Consider the following 17,804-nt stretch of genomic DNA (forward strand, 5'->3'; position numbering starts at 1 on the left):
ATCCCTCCTTAATATTTTTGTTTATAAGTAAATTTATATTGATATACCCAAGTGAACTGTTAATTTTAGACAACATTCATGTGATGATCAAAACAATGGGAGAAAACCGGAGCTGGTACAACTTGACTGGTTTTTTGTCTGTGCCCGTTTGCGCGAAGACAGACCCAAATGGATATAATGGGCACGTGTCGCCACTCGGCTTGTTCACAAATGACATGAGTAATAACGAATGACTTTTAAAGAGCCAGTTTTAGGGATATGATCATTCAAATGTCTCGAAACAAAACCGATGAGAAACGGCACAGCTGCGGAGCTCGGTTTACAGATAAACCTGTAATTATTGCACATGTTCATTGCCCAGGAATACCTTCAGGATCTACAAACAATAAACAAGCATCAATATAAGAATAGAAGAAGTTGCTATCCATAAAAAGTGCCATGTGTTCATGTACTTTCAACTTCTAAATACCTGTCAATAAAATCGGTAGGACGCTGTATGGAGCTCTGTGAAGCGAGGCATCCTACGTCGTGAAATGGAGTGTAGTGTGTTCACGTTTTGTGTCTACTGTAAATCTATAAGGAGGGTTTATGACCTGCCGCCCCCACTAATGACTGTTTATTGATTAGGCTGAAGATTATTTAGAAGTTCCACAAAAACACTTGTATGCTTGAATTACTTATTTCTCAAATCAACCCAAGAACATGTTGACGAGACGTTTAACAAAACCATCAAGGTTGACGGAGCACCGTCTCAAGACAATATTGCGAATTTCGATATCAGAAATTATCTCTGTATTCGTGAACTGGCAACGTGTACACGGTGGTAGTGAACTTGACACTACCGGGATATGTTGATATTGATAGACGTATTGACATATTGAATAGATTGAAAATATTAATATCGGGTCCTAAAAAAGACGGAATTCATTCCGATTCAAGACTGAACAGAAGAAGTAGCCTAGTGGTTAAATCATTCGCTCGTCACGCCGAAAACCCGGGTTCGATTCCCGACATGGGTACAATGTGTAAGCCCATTTATGGTGTCCCCCGCCGTGAGTGAGTGAGTGAGTATGGTTTTACGCCGCTTTTAGCAATATTCCAGCAATATCACGGCGGGGGACACCAGAAATGGGCTTCACACATTGTACCCATGTCGGGAATCGAACCCGGGTCTTCGGCGTGACGAGCGAACGCTTTAACCACTAGGCTACCCGACCGCCCCTCCCCGCCGTGATATTACTGGTATATTGCTAAAAAACCATACTCACTCACTCAAGATTGAACGAGGAAATTAAATAGTTCTGACAAATTAGAATCCGACAAATATTTTTTTTCGTGAACTATGGGGAACAGTAAAGCATCACTTGATTCACCCGTGGGGAATAGTAAGGTATCACGTGATTCACCCGTGGGGACTAAATGTATGGTGCGGTCGTTTCCAAATTCTATCAGGCGAAATCCAATCTCCAGGCAACATAGCTCTACGTCGAAGACGCAGAATGTTTACCTCCAATTTGATCCCCATGAATATTTAAAGCCATGCCGAACTAGTGTTGACCTCCCACCATTCTATAGAGAGAGTCGTCATTATTAAAATGCGGGTAAATATTAATTTTTAGAGCTTGTATATTTTCACCATCCTCCAGAGGTTGTAAATAATGTTGATATCTGATATAAGAAATGAACGACTCGTTGTCGTTGTTTATCGTATATTGTATCTAAAATGGATATAATTATCATTAAACCACCCGCATGTTATCAGAAATGAGCGGGCCACTGTAGCTAATACCCTCATATTGCTTGACGACAGGCCAGTATCACGCCCGTTGTTAGTCGACGTCATAGGATAGGAAATGTTGACGTCACGTTCAATAGTGACGTCATCTGGTTTGTTCTATGACGTTTCCATATTTGTAAAAATGGGTCAGTGTTGATTGACACTGTTGATTGCAGTAAATGTTTCAAAGCCGATATTGTTGTTTCTTTTTATTTGATAACAAATTCCACCCATTTTAGCTATAATAACGGTAACGCTTTTTTTCAGGGCATTATCATTTGCAGAAGCCGTAGCTCTTTTCAACTGCCCTCCTTCGTTGGGCAGTTAATGGAAGACCTCGGGCTTCTTCAAATGATAATGCCCTGAAAAATAGCGTTACCCTTATAATAAAACACATGGTTGTTTATTCTCCCTGCAGGGTTTTATTGTACGATAAACAACGACCACGAGTGCGCATCTCGTGGTTTATTCCCCCGGCAGTGTTTTATTGTACGAAAAACAACAACAACGAGTTAAAAATTAATTTGCAGCCATGCGTCGACGTATGACCATTTTAACCAATCACATTTGATCTCGCACTTCCCCGTTTCTCGCGAGATTTGAATCACCCCTGTTCTTCACCACACTGGCCGAACTATAACGTAAGACTGTGAGATATGAGTGTGGTGTACAGTTCCTTTCCATCAACAATGACGGAATTCATTTGCTGACTCACAGTCTGCGACAGGTTCTTGCTTGTGGAAGAAACTCTGTAATGATGGATTGTTATTGGTTGCCGGATCTAGTGTCACAGCACGTGTGAGCGTGCATGAAGCGTGCGCACACCCCGCTCGGCAATGTGCGGGTTTTAAGGAAGGCTCTGAATGTTTTTGTATGATTTTTTTAAACATTACTATTATGTTTTAACTGTTACCGTGGGTTGGCACGCAGAGAATGACGGAATTTGACAATGATGAAATGATATATACTCAGCATTATTATTGACGGGTCACGCAGGTTATAAAAGATAAAAGTATTAAAAAACCCGTCGCATTTTCAATTTACAAGAGTGCATCAGGAAACTGAACCATTTCATACCCACATTGACTGTTACTTGTCATGTATTGCACGTGCATGGATACCTTTTACATCACCTTCAGTGAGTGAGTGAGTATGGTTTTACGCCGCTTTTAGCAATATTCCAGCAATATAACGGCGGGGGCCACCAGAAATGGGCTTCACACATTGTACCCATGTTGGGAATCGAACCCAGGAACCTTCAATCACCTTCAATTTTTCACCCAATCATGCTATACGAGAGGGGGAAATACGCTCAGAAGAAATTGCTCGTTAAGATGGACAGGTTGGATGAAAATTTGTTTGTTTGTTTGCTTGTTTGTTTGTTGTTTAACGGCGCACTCAGCACTATTCCAGCTATATGATGGCAGTCTGTAAATAATCGAGTCTGGACCAGACAATCCAGTAATTGACAACATGAGAATCGATCCACACAATTGGGATACGATGACATGCATCCAAAACGTCAGCGAGCCCCGTTATTCGCGTCTTGGGACAAGCATAGTCGCCTCCTACGGCAAGCATGGGTTGCTGAAGACCTATTCTACCCCGGATCTTCACGGGGGAGACAAGCATGGGTTGCTGAAGACTTATTCTACCCCGGATCTTCACGGGTTGAAAAAAGGGGAGGGTAGTGAGTTATTTGGAGAGGGGGTAGTTTGTGGAAGCTGCTGTGATTAGAGATCAAATGGGATGTGGGTCTTGGTATTCTCTCACGGAATATAGATTTGATTGAGGGCAAAACTGAAACATGAAACACTGGACATAGATCATGGTGTTTGTTTTCTCCTGTCACAGGAAAAACTGAATCAGTGTTTATAGCGGTCGGTCGTCACCCCGAAGACCTGGGTTCGATACCCCACATGGGGACGATGTGTGAAGCCCATTTCTGTTGTACTCCACCGTGTTGATGGAATATTGCTAAATACGGCGTAAAACTATATTCAATCACTTATTCACAAGACAAGACAATTTATTCAGTATAGAGGCGAATGGCCCAAAATACAGAAATATGGGAGTTACATTTCTAAGAACTATAACTCACACTTTATAGGAGAAAGGTGAGGTGAGGTGAAGTGAAGTGAAGTTAAACGTCGCGTTCAAGATTATTGCGCTTGCATGCACGTGTGTGTGTGTCATTAGACATTCCCCTCTAAAAAATGACATTTGTCCAATATTTGACGTCATCAAGTTGCGAGCGCATGTTTGAGTCTCCAGAAATGACGTCATGATAGGACAGGGTTTTATCGTGAAATAAACCACACTTCGTCCTTCATTGTTCTTTGCTAATTATCGCGTAGCTATCTTATATTAAGTAATATTAAACACAATTCTTATTTTTTGCTTATTTAATTAGGCATACACGGGATCAGTTCTTTGTGTTTATCTTGAGTGTTGATTTTATTTATTAATATGTTTACTGCGCTGTCATTTCTTATACATTTACTAATACAGGAAACTACGCTTATAACGAACGCTCTTATTACGAACTAACGGATATAACGAAATTATTTTGTTGGTCCTGGCCATTTGTTTAATATGCCGAATACATGCTTATAACGAACTACAATTCGTGGACGCTTTGAGTTCGTTTTAACCGTAGTTTATTGTATTGTATAATAAAAACACTTTGAAAAACATTGCAGTGTGTGAAAGAACTGATGCTCCGGCAAGTGGCATTGTCTGGTTGCCGTGGTAATCTAATCAGCAGGTATTCCCTCACAGACAAGCGTGGTACTCTCCATCTCATGTCAGGGTTGTGTCACATCTCAACAGCGTGTCAGCCCACCAGCAGGTTCATTTGATTAGCATGACGTGTCTGGCAGGCGCAGTTCAATTAAAACCAACTCTCGCGACAATTCGCGGGATTTCGAGACCTTTGAAAACAAATCGTCTGATTAGATTAAAGTAGAGAACTGAACTTGAACGTTTTTGCTTCGTACTGAGAGCACACATCACACACTGGATTATCCAACACCCTGCTTAATGCGTGGTGAAGAAAGACGGCATTTTTAGATAAGGTTGAGCGAAGGACGGACGGACGGACGGATGGACGGTTGGACGGATATATAAACCTTTTTCCTATCTACAAGGTCGAATGCCTTCTTAAAGTCTATGAAGGCGCAGTAAGAACGGCCTTTGGGCCTACACAGATACTTAGAACACAGAGCGTGTAATGTAAATAAAATATATCACCGAGTGTAGAATAGCCGGACCTAAACCCGGCGTCTTCTTCACGAAGCAATTCATTTAAGTCCAGCCAAGAACGTTAAGCGATTTTTTAAAATGTTTGTAAATAGTTACCCGAGATATCTCAGAGAGAATCTTCTCTGTAGTTAGTAACAAATGTACAGATGTCACAATCAATAAACAATAAACTACGGTTATAACGAACTCAAAGGGACCACTAATTTTAGTTTGTTATAACCGTAGTTCGTTATAAGCATATATACAGCATATGTACAACAAATGGCCGGGACTTAAAAATAAGTTCGTCATATCGGTCAGATTGTTATACGCAGGTTCGTTATAACCGTAGTTTACTGTAATTATATACTGTTGTATCGACGCTACACAGTAATATTTTGTCTTTGCAATATAATGATTCCTTACAGTAATCTAAACCATTGTTGAGGCGCTATAACATCGGTTTCCCGAGATTTTGACACATAAGGCTTAAGAGTCCTCCAACATCATTTGCAGATTGATTTCATTGATGTTTCCTCAATAAGTTTCACGTTGTATCTGACAACATCGTCTAAAATCATGTTTTTCACTCAAGAACCTTCGTAGATTTGATTCACACATGTAATTTCTGAAATATTAAACAACCCATACTTCTCTGACTTGAGCCTTGCACAATCCTTGTTACACCACGGGGGTTGACGTCATGAACTACACTTTGATGATTTGATACATGTAGCTCCTGCCCTCAAACCACAACATCGTAGGGTACCAGTTTGGCTAAAGCTGCATTTATGTCGTTATTGAGTCACAACTTTGAACCCTTTTTTAACAGAGATATCAGTACCGAAAGCAGAACACACACTGTCTCTCCTCTCCTCTCCTAATTTATAAGTACAGTAAACTACGGTTATAACGAACTCAAAGGGACCACTAATTTTAGCTCGTTATAACCGTAGTTCGTTATAAGCATATATACAGCATAAATACAACAAATGGCCGGGACTAAAACATAAGTTCGTTATATCGGTCAGTTTGTTATAAACGTTTTCGTTATAACCGTAGTTTACTGTAATTGTATTCAGTGGCATCTCAGACTTGTGGGTGGCATTAGACTTAGTGTATACAATAGTTTTCAAGACACCAACTGTAGGCAGATGATCTGACTCCGTTAAGGACTTTACCTCAAATCTGATAATACTGGAAAACATTTCAGTAGATGCTATGAAGTAATCCACTGTATTACATCCTGGGGGTGAAATAAAATTAAGGCTACCGGGTTTGTCAAAAGCTGTTCTTCTATTTACAATGTGTGTGAGTGAGTATGGTTTTACGCCGCTTTTAGTTATATGCCAGCAATATCACGGCGGGGGAAAATGTACCCATGTGGGGAATCAAATCCGGGTCTTCGGCGTGACGAGCCAACGCTTTTACCACTAGGCTACCCCACCTAGAACCACAATAATGACCAACCGTGACGCAATCAGAGTCGTCATTAAGTTACTTTGATCCTGTACTCTGTGAGTCGCACCTTTACAATAATTGATTGTCTTCAATTGTTACTGAAATAAACCACATGTCATTAACAGCGTTACAACCCCCCTTGTGTCTGGAGTTAAATATTTAAATCAACAAGCGGGGTTGAAAATAAGGAGATTAAAAATAGGAACACGAGACCGTTTTGTCTGCTAGTTGTATGGAATCTGTGAACAAAGCATGTTGGTACCATGGGATTTGTGCCGTGCACGTCACCCTTTCATGAACCTGACACCTGCATCCCACGAGCATCCCACGAGCAGATCATAACATCGTGGTGACATCGTACGTATTGAACAAAAGCTCAAACATTATCTGCAGTTACCATCATGATCGATCTTCATCACTCGCATCTTTCCGTAACCTTCAAAAAGCACTCGGTTCACCTCGGTCAAATAGGTCACCTCGGCCTGCATTGTGAAGAATCCATATTGGAACTGTATTTTCTAGCTTTATTAGTTCACGTGACTATCATATTACACAACACAATAGGAGGACGGCAGTTATGACCCTTATGTAAATGTTACTCGATATCAAACTGTATACGTAATATTAGGAACCATTTTTTTTTTCGCAAAATCGCCTGTCATGTTTGCTCGAAAATGTGGAGGGATCCATATAAATGGGGTTTACAGTAAAATCATTCAGTATCACTACTCCATTGTTGCCTGAGGTATCTTTTAGGTAACGGAGTAAGCCGAGAAGACCCAAATGCTTCATCAACACTCGCCTCTTTCCGTCTCTATTCGCCCCTTTCCGTAACCTGCAAGAAGATTCGTCAAAATAGTCGCGCAAAGACGGAACCAAGTCGCTAAAGTCGCTAAACCCACTCGATCCACCGTGAATGCACAACAACCCACTCGATCCACCTTGAATGCACAACAAACCATATAAACCATTTCACCTTGAATACACAATTCCCCACTTCACCCTATCCACACTGAATACCCATTCCTCATAAGCTATGCTGGAATCTGTTCAGAGCGAGTCCAAATCGTTTTATTACGGCAATATTAAAATGATACTTTATTTCTTTACGATCCAGTTCCGCAGTGACCATAAATCACCGAACTGGTCAGCCCCACATCCAGTCTCGTGCAGGATTCAACACAATTAGTGTGTCAAACATTTAAGCCGTATTCACAGAGGCATTTGTTTAATTATAACTTCGACTTAACCGTATCTCGACGTTTGTGCCGCCCCACAACACATTTACGATGTTTGTTAATACGTCGAAGCACCGTATTGTAAACACACGACCCTCGGTTGACGTTCCGAGAAAGGGTGTCACGCGGGAAACGCCTGTCTTAACAAGCGGAAGTTGTAAATTAGTCGTGGCCTGGCCTCGCTTTGACATGCAGGGGATAATTTGTTGCTGGCATATCAGGTGTCATTGATGCGGTCTCTTCCTTGTGTAAAATACTGCTGCTACAACTATTGCTACCTACCACTTCTACTACTACTACTACTACTACTAGTGCTACTGCTGCTGCTACTACTACTATTACTCCTCCTACTACTGCTATTGCTACTACTATTACTTCTACTACTACTACTACCAATATTAATACTGTTACTGCTACTACTACTACTACTACTTCTACTATTACTTTTACTACTACTACTACTTCTGCTATTAGTACGACTACTACTACTGCTACTATTACTTCTACTACTACTACAACCACTAGTAAAACTGTCACTGCTACTACTATTGCTGCTGCTGCTGCTGCTACTTCTATTTCTCATGCTGCTGACTACATGCCAGTGTGATATTGCTGACTACAGACCACTGTGTTATAGCTGTATTCCAAGGTTCATTCCACTACCATGCCATTGCCGCTACAGGTAATAACAAGAATGCCTTTACAATATCAACAATATTTCATATCAGTAATCACAGCCAACCAACAGGTGAACCAATATGTGTGAAAAATAGATTAACTAAAAATATCGATCGCCTCTTATTCCCCGGGGTTCCAATGTATGACAATACTCCAGCTGTATGATGGCGGTCTGTAAATAATGGAGTCTGGACCAGACAGTCCAGTGATTGATATCATGAGCATAAATCCGCGCAATTGGGATCGATGACGTGGTTTTACGCCACCTTGAACAGTATTTCAGTTACAGATAAGAAATGATGTTGACAAACTCCACCAATATTTGGAATCAATCCCATGCACGGCCACACACAGACTGCCTCAAAGCATCAACGGTGAGTGAGTGAGTGAATTATGACTAGTTTCAGCTTAATTTACGACGTAATCTCAAAGTGATGCATGTCACAGATTCGCAGACTTTAGTGAAACCCACGAGTCTACAGCCAAGCAAGATCACATCATTGTGGAGAACAAAAACATCAAACTGTCTTAAAGCCACTTTGTAACTGGATATAGAAAAAAACATCAGTTCCTAAACTACTCAATCTGAACGGTCATGTTTGATGTCTTGTCAATTGTTTTACCGACACGCAGTCCGAAGCCGTCTTTTATTTTCCCTGATGCCAGACATTGAAGTATCAGATACAGATAAAGAATTGGGGATGGGGATTCCAGGAATCAAATAAAAATGAAAATGGAATCAATAACGTGTTACTTTTGTCACACTGATATCTGAGAAGAAAAATACCCATTTGTTATAAGCTCTCCGAAACCTTCGCCTTGTGTTTTGCACTTTCCCTCTTCTATCATATATGTGTCTCAACTGCCGGACAAAAGAAAGAATACACTTGAAAATTGGATTTGACCAAAAACATACAAATGTTATTAAAACGTTATTAGACTGAAAACAGTCCCCTAAACCCTGCTAACTAAAGGTCCAATACACAACTACCATACCCGTGTCAAATACATCACCATCGAATGTTCGTTTCATTTTTAGCCATCATCAAACATGGGTGCATACTTTTATTAACCCGACAGTTAATATGGTGATCTGCCTCTTTCAGTAGTGAGCTGTACAGGGGTTTATGAGCTGCAGTCGTGGTGAATCTGGTCAGAGTTGCTGGTCGGTCAGGCTGGCTGACTTGGCGTGTCATCGTACCCCGACGGTGTGAATCGTTGTTCTCAATATGAATAACTGGATTGTCTGGTCCAGACATGATTATTTACATGCCGCTGTCCTTAAGCTGGAATATTGGAAGAAAGATTGGCTGCGCTGTCTTGTACATCACGTGACAGGAGACATTCCCATGGAAACACTGGAAATCTTAGAATACCCAAAGCACGACTGGTCCAGTCCCTTCAATCATGTTTACCATTAACTGTCTGTGCAACAGCTTCCAGTACCAATAAGAGAGCGTCTTATATATAACACTTTAAGGTCTATCTTAGAAACTACAATCTAATGGTGAGGTGAAATGGGGTTTAACGTCGCGTCCAAGATTATTGCACTTTGTTGTGTGTGTGTGTGTGTGTGTGTGTGTGTGTGTGTGTGTGTGGCTGCTTGTACTAGTCCGGATTGATGCCGATTTATAGTGCTAGCCCACTGAGATACCATGCCGCAGTTTAACATGAATACCCCACTCTGACACAGTATACTGACTCCGAGCCGACCAATCCTTGTTTTAGCCCCTTAATGCCGAGCGCCAGTCAGAGTAACAACAAGTACCGTCTTTTAACGTCTTTTGGTATGACGCGGCTGGGGATTGAACCCTGGACCTTCCGCTCTCCGGGCGGACGCTCTACCACTAGACCACGGAGGCGGTCACAATCATAATGACGATGACGACGGCGGCGGCGGCGGCGACGGCGACGATGATGTTGTAGATGATAACAATGGTAATAATGTTGGAAGGTTAACAATCACATCACTATCTCATCCTACTGATTTAAGAAATAAACGACGAGTGGGAGTTTATCGTGCAGTAAAACACTGCAGGGAGAATAAACCATGAGGGGAAATAACCCACACTTCGTTGTTCATTGTTCTTTGCGATTTATCGCGTAGCTATCTTATATTACACATTCACTGCTGGATGAACAGCCATATTTAGAAACACTCAAAACGGGAAAAACCCGTGAAGATCAGAATAGGTCTTCAGCAACCCATGCTTGCCGTAAAAGGCGACTAACGGGAACGGGTGGTCAGACTCGCTGACTTGGTTGATGCATGATCGATGCTCATGATGTCAATGACTAGATTGTCCGGTCCACACTCGACTATTTACAGACCGCCGTCATATAGCTGGAATATTGCGGCGTTATACAACAAAGAGAGAAACAAAACAAACAAACAAAACGAGAAATGAGTCGATTATGACGTGACAAGCATGTGGCGTCACATAAAACACTATGACGTCATGACGTCCATAGAGACCGACCGGCTTGAAGGGTTTTTATACAAGAAGGTGTCTTGGCAATCAGATGGCTATTTATTCACGATTAATGACAATATGACATCTCGTTATCTTCTTCATCAAATGCCCCGTCGATGGATGGATCTCATTTCATCATACGTCAGACTTAATAAATGAACGCGAAGGTTTTGTGCCGCGTTTTGCAGTACTTCAGCCATGTTACAACAGAGTGAGTGAGTGAGTGAGTTAAAGCTTTACGTCACATCGGCAATATTTCAGCCATATCGTGACGATGTTACAACAGAAATGGGCTCCACAAATTGTACCCAAGACGGAATCGAACCCGGGACTTCCGCCAGGACAGCCTTCACGTCCACGGCTTGGGTAAGAAATTGCAAATAATAATAATAATAATGAGTCCATTTGTATGGCGCTAAACTCCATACCAGCTCGTGTGGTCATGGCGCTGACATTATTACCCCGGTCAATGGTTCAGTGCGCACTCGATTTTCATTCTCAGCTCCCTGGGGATATACAACCCAAGCTGCCTGTGAGGCGCTAGAAGGTTAACAACTGCATTACCATCTCATCCTACCGGGTACCCACTCACTGCTGGGTGAACAGAGCAAAGGAATCTCGTCTTTGATATTGACGTGTTGATGGGTCGCTAACCCGTTTATCCAGACGGAGTGTCTGTATTAACGAGGTTCTGTACAGGTCATCTGTGATTGACACAGAAAATACTGTATTCGTGCCTGTTATAGACCATTTATCTACCAACGAGTTGTTTCATAACGAATGTAGCCGGCAAAAGCGATAAATGGTATCTTACAATCATGTTCCTCAGGCATTGCTAAAAGTACACCATTTGAGCATTCGTCTATTCTCATGATCGCAGTGGCGCATCAACACAACGGACATCAATGACGTCATCCGAATTACTGCTTACTACTCGTACCTAGTGTGACCCTCCGCAAAAACAAAATCAGTTACATCTGTGGATTATCAAAGCGATGATGATGATGAGTGAGTGAGTGAGTGAGTGAGTGTGTGAGTATGGTTTTACGCCGCTTTTAGCAATATTCCAGCAATATCACGTCGGGGGACACCACAAATGGGCTTCACACATTGTGCCCATGTCGGGAATTGAACCCGGGTCTTCGGCGTGACGAGCGAACGATTTAACAACTAGGCTATCCGACCGCCCCTGATGATGATGATGACGACGATGATGATGATGATGATGATGATGATGATGATGCAAACAAGATAGGCTCAAAGAACATTGACTAAACACTCTAAAACCAAAATGTTCCGTCTCATACGTATGAATTCGACTAAAGCATGATTACAATCAGGAATGAAGTCCGCATAATCTGACCTTAGGTCATCACCATGGAGTAGCCAATCACACACAGGGAACTCTATCTCACTCATGCTTGGTACCCGCTATCGCAAATGGGTTATTAACACACAGGTGTGTAGGAAAAGCGGATCTGGTGCCAACAGGTCTCAGAGCTGTACGCAAGCTAACTGAGTTATACATAAAGGTTATTACACAGACCGACCTCAAACACAGATACCACATCGCATTGCCCTTAATTATCACGTGTGTCTGGTCGTCGTGTGGCTACTAAATGTCACAGCCACTGACCACAGCGATGGATGACCACCCAGATGCAAATTGTTATAAAGTCTTTGAAAGGCATTTATAAGTGATACACATAAGGAAGAGGATTAATGGATTTCAACTTCCTCATTCTGAGGAAGTACAACGTTTTCGTCCATCTCGTCCTTAGAAGAAGCAGACACCATGGTTACAGCCAAACAAGCACTTTTTTTTAGCAAATTGTTATGAAGTCTTTGAAAGGCATTTGGAAGTGATACACATAAGGAATAGGATTAATGGATTTCAACTTCCTCATTCTGAGGAAGTACAACGTTTTCGTCCATCTCGTCCTTAGAAGAAGCAGACACCATGGTTACAGCCAAACAAGCACTTTTTTTTAGCAAATTGTTATGAAGTCTTTGAAAGGCATTTGGAAGTGATACACATAAGGAATAGGATTAATGGATTTCAACTTCCTCATTCTGAGGAAGTACAACGTTTTCGTCCATCTCGTCCTTAGAAGAAGCAGACACCATGGTTACAGCCAAACAAGCACTTTTTTTTAGCAAATTGTTATGAAGTCTTTGAAAGGCATTTGGAAGTGATACACATAAGGAATAGGATAAATGGATTTCAACTTCCTCATTCTGAGGAAGTACAACGTTTCGGAGTATATGTGGGCGGTCGGGTAGCCTTGTGGTACAAGCGTTAGCTCGTCACGCCGAAGACCTGGGTTCGATTCCCGACATGGGTACAATGTGTGAAGCCCATTTCTGGTGTCCCCGCCGTGATATTGCTGGAATATTGCTAAAAGCGGCGTAAAACCATACTCATTCACTCACTCGGAGTGTACGTATGTCTTGTTTGTTTAATTTTTGAGCCACCATCCAACATGGGTGTATATTTTCTTTTGCCCGGTAGTGTATTTCCACTGATGTTTTGTGGTCGTGTTTATATTATAAAGAAGGGGATATGTATGCAATACTGCAAGGGTCATTCTCGGGATCTCGCATTCTCGCGAACTCGACCTTCGGAAACGAGCTAAATGTACCAAAAGTGCGAGTGATGCAGGTCTCAGACGTTTACCACTTTGTTGAAACCCACGAGCACGGGTATGGTGCTGACAAACCTAGAAACATTATCGGGGCGAACCGGGATTCGAACCCACAATCATAGGTTTCTGGCGTGCCCAAGGGACGCAACTCTGCACAGCGAATCGCGGCGCTTTAGACGACTGGGCCACCCGAGCCCCCCAAAAGTGCGAGAATGCGAAAGGGGCGTGAGTCTCTTTTTATGAACGTTATCTCCACCGTCGGGATAACAAACAGTTGAGGGAAGAATCAGTCACATTGACCTATCGACAACTCAGCCAGTTATATAAATCATTGGGAAGTAGGGTCGACTTCTGTAGTAGCGAGAAATAAAGGCACAAACGAGTCGCTGTTGTAAATTAGGGAGATAACCATGACGTGCTATCAGATTTGCGGGTATTATTGATAAATCACTACTCGGTATTTTCATTCTAAACCAACTGCGGAAGGCGAAGGTTTCAAAAAGCAATACAGTAAACTACGTTTATAACGAACACGCTTATAACGAACTGACGGATATAACGAACCTACTTTTTTGTCCCGACTATTTGCTGTCGTTATGCTGTATATATGCTTATAACGAACTCCGGTTATGACGAACTAAAATTAGTGGTCCCTTTGAGTTCGTTATAACCGTAGTTTATTGTATGTCCGCGTGTCAAACTACTCAATAACACCCGCAAATACCAAAAACGCGTAATGTTAAAATAAATACAGAAGGTTATAAGCAATATTCTTTATTATTTGCCCGTGAAGAGATCACCCGTTTAATAAACATTCAGCTGTATTACACATTGTGTAATACCAAAACGCGTGCTGATGTACTCTCGGAACACGTTTCACGAACAAATATTGAAAGCTCACAACATCCCTTGGCTTATTCAACGACATAGCGTGTGGAGTTGATAGATCACTGAGAGGAGCTTATGCACACTCGATGACCCCAGCAACCTTGCTAGGCTGACGTCACATGGCATTGTTTCGCCGATGGATCTTGCAACAAAACTCCACAAATTACGTCATCGGGTATTGTGACGTTTTTGTAAACTTTGAGGTGCAAGACCCGCTCCACAAGGCGATCGTATTGTAGCGCAACGACATTCGTTAGTCTAAGTTAAAGTATGTGAGTTGCGATAGTCTTAGTTCAACTTTTGACGTGTTTGAGGTATTATTCTGTTAAACTCAATTGGACTTACCGTGTAGGTGTCAGCCGATCAAAAACGTTATAAATGGCAAGTAATAAATAAAATACTAAACTCGCTCCCGTTTAAAACCAATTTTATGAAACTCTTGAATAGTTGTCACTCGTTTCATAAAATTGGTATTACACGAGAGCTCGTTTAGTATTCTATATTTATACACTTCCTTGATACATGACGTCATTCTTGAATACTTAAGTCATAATGCAGTGGGTGATGTTTACCAGACAACTTCTTTGATAAATATTAATATTAACGCATAAAAGATACTGAATGACATCTTTTTCAAATATTGGGACATGATACATATCAATAATAGGTTAATTGTTTAAGCTTCCGCGTCTAAGAAGGTTTACCACTTCCGGGTCAGAGGAGGGGAGAGAGTTTGGCTTAAAGCCACTTTGAGCAGAAATTCATTTGTATCAGAGGTTCTCAGCTTAATGTGGAACGCACAACTATAGGATCCTGGCGCCCCTAAGGGACGCAACTCTAGACATTGACTTGTGCCGTCGAGTCATTACTGCGTCATTTGCTGAACCGAATCGTCTAATCAAATTCACCAGCAAAGCAAACGTATAAATGTCCCGGGGAATTTAAACAAATTTATTCATAAAACATGCATGAATTTCGATGGATTAAAGTTTACTAGCAATCTGTGAATATTTCCATCAACTTTTATTTTATGAATATAGTCATATACTTTCCACCATGTAGAAATTAAATATTAGGGTCCAATCTCATCAGCTTATTGGCCTTTTCAAAAGACCTTTTAAGTTCGATAATCTTAATTCCGTCTGATAATCAACTAACGATTCAGGTCGGAAAGGGTCCGAGAGACAAGCGCAGATACAGCTTTTTGTAAATAAAACAGTGCTGTAATTGATTGGCTATAAGCCTGAACACTTATATATATAAACTGCCGGGCAAAAGAAAGCATGTGAAAACTGGATTTGAACAACAAATTACAAACGTTATCAAAACGTGACGAGGCCGAAAACAGGCTCGCAAACTCTGCAAACTCAAGGTCCAAAACACAAGTAGGATACGAATACAGCACCATCGAATAACATTTTTTGTTTGTTTCATTTGAGCCACCGTTAAACAAAGATGCTGTTCCCGGCGTTTACCTGTAAAACTATCTCAATAACCTATTTCAAATGACATTCAGCTCTAAAAATTTACACACGTAGAAATATGTGTGTGGCGTGCGCGTTGAGAGACTCGGACGAAAGCTAAACGATAGTATAACGATCTTGTACACTCAAAGGAAACAAAGGTGCACAAAAGTCACTTACCTGCAAATGGCTCCAGGGAAAAGGCGGTGGCCAAGGCTAGGGTCCCAAGGAATACGGCGGTCAACACGAGCGTGTTCTGCTGGCCCCTAATCATGTTGCTCGCGGGGTGGTGAAAAGACAGAACCGCGCTGGAAGCCGCCAGTTTTGTTCTGTTCTGTGCCCAACCCACGTGCGCGTGTTGCATGCGACTTGCCTCTCACTCTTGACTGACAGCTCGTTTCACAGTACACAATGTTTCTCTTCTTGCCAACAGTTACCAGTGCTTGCAGATATAGAATTTCTGGGTTTATATGCCCGTAAGGAATTTCAATGCACACCTGGCCGCGGTCACTGATTGGTTTACCTGGTGTGCAGACACGGACGCGCGGACACTACACCGTGACCCACGACTCTTGATCCTATTGATCGTAAATCGTCACTTATAAAGTTGTCAGTATCACTGGGAGAACCCTTCTGATTGGTATAGGGATAGCGTCGGTCAGAATTTGCCGATATGCGTGGGGAGGATTGTCGGAAGTTGAAACTACCGCTGAGATCGTCTGTTATGAAGGATAGGCGTGTTTACTACTTCGAAAATCGCAGGAAGTACGTGGAAATCAAGTACAATGCCTTAGCGCTTGTTTCAACTGCCAAGCAAAAGAAAAATACATCCCTGTTTGATGGTGGCTGCTGAAACAAACAAGAAATGATATTCGATGGTGATGTACTTGATACGGGTATTTGTGTTTAGGACTTACGTTCAGTGTTCGAAATAGACATCGGCCCGTAGGCCCGAGGCCGACATATTTGTTCTCGGGCTGATAGATTAAAAAAATCAGCAGATTATTTTAAGCTGTAAAAATGGTAAATAAATCACAACACTGAGACTGCTTGGTGAAACAGGGCCAAGCGTCAAAGTACTCCGCTTGTTATCTCTTTCAACACCACACCGTAGCCACGTCAAAATAATATTTAGTTTCAAATAATTAATTATTTAAATCTATTACTTTTCACAAAGTTAGAACATGCGTATTTCTTTTCAATTTATCATAATGTATCAATAGATTTAATATTATGAACCTTTTCCCGCAATATTATTGAAAAGGATATAATCAGCGGCACTTGCTTCGACAAGGGGTCAACATCGAACATGTCAAAGAGCAATATAAAGACGTTTCAAGCAAATCGTAAATAAATAAATAAAGTAATAAAAAGAATCAACACCATATTTTTCAAAATTGTCAAACCCACACCTAAGTTACTGTTTCCATGTTTTCGTGCGATCGTGTAATGGAAGTGAAATGACATCGAAGCATTCGACGCCTCGATTTTAAGGCTCGGACGCGATGATTAATGCCAAAATATATGCATGAGAAATCTTTGTCACAAGTCGTAACCTAGCACGGTATTTATCTTGCTTCATCTATCACAACACGGCTTCATCTATCGCCACACGGCTTCATCTATCGCCACAGAGTCTCTGGGAACTCGGTGCGATGGCAGTAAAAGCTTCTGGTTGACTGGTTGTGTTATGTAATTTTATTGCAAGAGTATGCCTCCTGCTTCTGCAAAAATGTTTGGGCCCTTAAGCCTCTCAGTTTACTCTGCTGAGTTTCAGACACAGTTTACGTTTGTTGTTTGTTTGTTTGTTGTTTAACGCCGCACTCAGCAATATTTCATCTGTATGACGGCAGTCTGTAAATAATCGAGTCTGGACCAGACAATCCAGTTATTCAAATCATGAGCATCGATCCACGCAATTGGGATACGACGACATG

General features: G+C 41.6%; 1 protein-coding gene across 2 annotated transcripts in view; it reads right to left on the minus strand.

The window, feature by feature from the left end:
- Positions 1-16,433, minus strand: part of LOC124150276 — a 39,336-nt gene extending 22,903 nt beyond the window's left edge. Inside the window, exon 1 of one of the 2 annotated variants that reach the window (XM_046522248.2) lies at positions 16,048-16,433. In XM_046522248.2, the coding sequence (XP_046378204.2) occupies positions 16,048-16,231 (184 nt within the window). In that variant the 5' untranslated portion in view covers positions 16,232-16,433. The remainder of the gene's footprint in view (positions 1-16,047) is intronic. The other variant, XM_046522249.2, reaches the window with a different exon arrangement.
- Positions 16,434-17,804: the final 1,371 nt, after the last annotated feature.

The sequence above is a fragment of the Haliotis rufescens genome, unplaced genomic scaffold (genome assembly GCF_023055435.1).
Source record: "Haliotis rufescens isolate VD_foot unplaced genomic scaffold, xgHalRufe1.0.p SCAF_33, whole genome shotgun sequence".
Lineage (NCBI taxonomy): Eukaryota > Metazoa > Mollusca > Gastropoda > Lepetellida > Haliotidae > Haliotis > Haliotis rufescens.